The sequence below is a fragment of the Zosterops lateralis genome (genome assembly GCF_965231275.1).
Source record: "Zosterops lateralis genome assembly, chromosome: 11".
In the NCBI taxonomy this organism is placed as follows: domain Eukaryota; kingdom Metazoa; phylum Chordata; class Aves; order Passeriformes; family Zosteropidae; genus Zosterops; species Zosterops lateralis.
The window spans coordinates 9,679,019-9,682,139 of NC_139771.1; the positions used below are offsets into that span (position 1 = coordinate 9,679,019).

The 3,121-nt window shown below is 56.4% G+C and overlaps 1 protein-coding gene across 1 annotated transcript; it reads right to left on the reverse strand.

Annotated features, from left to right (window-relative positions):
- Window positions 1-212: 212 nt before the first annotated feature.
- On the reverse strand, window positions 213-2,139 carry LOC310913692 (T-cell surface glycoprotein CD1b-3-like; the record flags this gene model as incomplete). The annotated part of the gene is made up of 6 exons (XM_083869311.1): window positions 213-309; window positions 475-571; window positions 677-961; window positions 1,057-1,338; window positions 1,496-1,753; window positions 2,061-2,139. 6 exons carry the CDS (start codon window positions 2,137-2,139, stop codon window positions 249-251), a joined length of 1,062 nt encoding a protein of 353 aa, XP_083725437.1. The 3' UTR covers window positions 213-248.
- Between the last annotated feature and the right edge of the window lie 982 nt (window positions 2,140-3,121).

Genomic DNA, 3,121 nt, shown 5'->3' on the forward strand with positions numbered 1-3,121 from the left:
TGGGTGGACTGGCCAGTGCCACAAGCTAATAGATGATCATGTAACAAGTGAGGAGGTCTCAGACTTGAATTTGTATCTGTTTAGAAAAGTCAAGTGAGTCAAAAGCTCAGGCTTCTCTTTCAAGTTTCTCTTGTGCATCTCTGAATCGAGTTAGTCTTGCAATTGGCAACACCCAGAACATAGTTGAAGCAGAAAAAGTTGCTGTGAAGGCAGTGGGAGGGAATGGAGACTGTTGGCTCCCTTCTGAGCTAAGCTTCTTTGCTCAGGATGGAGTTCCTGGACTCTGATTCCTCCATCTGCTGGTGCTTTCTGAAATGAGAGGACAGCTGGATGCTGCATGGCAGAGCCCTTGTGGGAGTGCAGACAGCATCTGTCAGGGCTAAAGCAAGAGCTTTGCTGTTCAGTGCAGAAATCCCCATGGCATTTCCTCCCCTCCTCTCTCACTGCCGCTCCATGGGGCAGACAGGGACTCACCTTTGTCTCCACACCCAAAGCACCAACGTGGCAGCTATGGCCATGGCTGCAAGCAGCCCGGCCGTGAGCCCTGTGATCAGCACCACTTCTGAGTTCCCTGGGAAACATAAGGAGAAGCTGCCATGAACATTCTGGGGTTTGCTCCAGCTTGTGGGGCAGGGTGGCTCAGGACCCCCATCTCATCCCCATGGGTGGCACCTACCCCATGGGATGAGAAGGCTGCGGGTGCCCAGGCTCTGGTGGCGCACACGGCAGACGTAGCTGTGCCCGTCATGGGGGGCCACGGCCAGGACACTGCGGAGCTGGTAGGTGAGGTCAGCATTGGGCAGGATGGGGCTGCTGTTGAGCACCGGGCCCGGAGGCACCTCCTGGCCATCCCGCAGCCAGGCCACGCTGATGGGACGGGGGTAGAAGCCAGTGACGTGGCAAACAAGCAGCAGCTGGTCTAGCCTGGGGCTGCGGGCGAAGACAGTGGCCACAGGCAGCTCTGGGGAATGAGAGCAAAGGCGTGGGGCAAGTCTGGTGCGGCACGGCTGGGCCCCAGTTGTGGGGGTGGCTGTTGCAGAGTCAGGGTGGGCTCACCTTGTCTCTCCAGAGCTGGCCTCCCATAGTCCAGGAGCATCTCCATCTCATCGACACAAGTTTCATTGAAGATCATTTCCACCAGCTCACTCATGGCGGTGTAGTTCTGGAGAAATGACTGGACATACCGTGACAACGTGGTGTTCTGGGAGAGGGCCCAGGTGACATTCTGTGTGTCGAAGCTGAGGAAATCCTCACCATTGTAACCCACATAGGCAAAGGCCTCGGAGGTTCTGTTGGGGTACAGCGTGCAGCCTGCCATGCACTGAGCCACAAAGGGGTCTGGTGGAGCAGAGAGGAGACAGAAGTTGCATGAGGGGCTGTGATTGCCTTCCTGCAGCCATGGTCAGTGTCTCCTATACAGCACCAGCACTGTCAGATGCTTCCCCACTCCCCAGCTGCTTTTCAGAAAGGCCTGCAGTGAAGACTGGGTACTCACAGGGGACGTCCATTTGCATGGCTCCTTCATTGATCAGATGGTTGAACTTCTGCAAATAGATCTTAATCAGGTTCTCAATGGTGTCCCAGTCAGCTTGGGGCAGGGCTGAGCGCACCCAGGGCTGGCAAAAGTGGATGGACCATGTGTGTTTATCAAGAGAACCAAGTTCAATGTCTTCCAGCAGGCCTAGCCCCTCAGTGTCCGCAAATGAGGTGTTCTGGAAGGTGGTGGTCTGCAGCAGCCGGATAGTGAAGGTCCCTACATGAGATAAGGGTTGACAGGGAGGAGATGGGACTGGGAGAAGAGGGCTGAGGAAAGTGAAGGAGCTGAGGGATGGGTCCTTGGGGTTGCAGGGATCCATGGACCCCCCATAAGCCACTTACAGCCTTTGCAACCCCACTTCCCATCCCCTGCATGCACCTGGGGTGGCTGCATCCCTGCTGGGGAGGAGGTATGGAGCCAGGGGACAAGGAGGAGTGAGGAAGCAAGTGCCCAAGGTGAGCAGGGAGCAGGAAGCCTCTCTCCTATGAAGTCCCATGTGTATGAGCCAGGGGGTCCTACTTACCCTCCAGGTTTGCCCATGTCCCAGAGAGGAGAAGGAGGTAGAGGAGGAGGAAGAGAAGGCAGCAGCAAGGGGACTGCATAGTTCCAGCAGTGAGGCCCAGAGTCTGCAGCAGTGGGTGCAGCAGCAGGAAGAATAGACTGTTGAGAGATGTGGCCTCAGATGTCTCCTCAGGCTGGCTCTGCCTGGGCAGCTCTGCTGGTGCTAATGGCCCTGGCAGCCAATGGGGTTGGCACTGAGGTTTAGGGGAGGGCTCTGAGGTTCCCCCGTGGAATGAGCTGGGGCATCCTGAGTATGGCTGTGAGTGCTGGGGAATTTGATTGTGAACAAGGTCATTCCATTGCATGCAGGAGCTGTCCCTCATGGCTGCAGCAGCACCTTGACAGTCAGGGTGATGTGGGTGAGCTGAGTCCTCTGTTCTACCCCCCTGTCAGGTGGACGTGTCACTTGCCCATGCACTGCATCCGTTACCCTGATAGGAATATCCCTTCCTTGTGCCTGGCCTATCTGGCCCTGCATAGAACACACATTGCCACCTGCTCTGTGCTGCCAGGTGGGCTCACAACAACATGGCTGTTTTCCCCACAGGGCAGGCAAGCCCTCTGCCCACCACAGGGCCTCATGCCTGGCCTCTCTGTGCCCCCAGGCTGTGCACTGGTCCCGTGCCTCTTTGTCACCTCCCAACCATCCCACAGCCAGGCCACTCTGATGGGCCACGGGTACATGAGCCAGTGATGTGGCAAGCTTGCTGGAGAGCTGGGCCACGACCTTGGAAAGTTCTGAGGGTGAGAGAGTGAAGGAGAAAAGCTGGTGGTAATATCTCTTGACCCCTCAGCACTGCTGGTATAATCCTGGGGAAGGGACTTTCTAGAGTTGAAGTGATGAGTACTTCCAGCCTGGACCACAGCTATGGGGTCAGGGATGGCTGCAGGAACAGCTGGAGGAAGCAGTCCTCCAGGAGCTCTTCTTGGAGTGCAAGAAGTGAAGGGACTAGAGCAGCTATAGCATGCTAGTTTTCAAGGGGAAAGATAGGCTGCAGGGCCTGGAAAGTACTCTTTTCCACT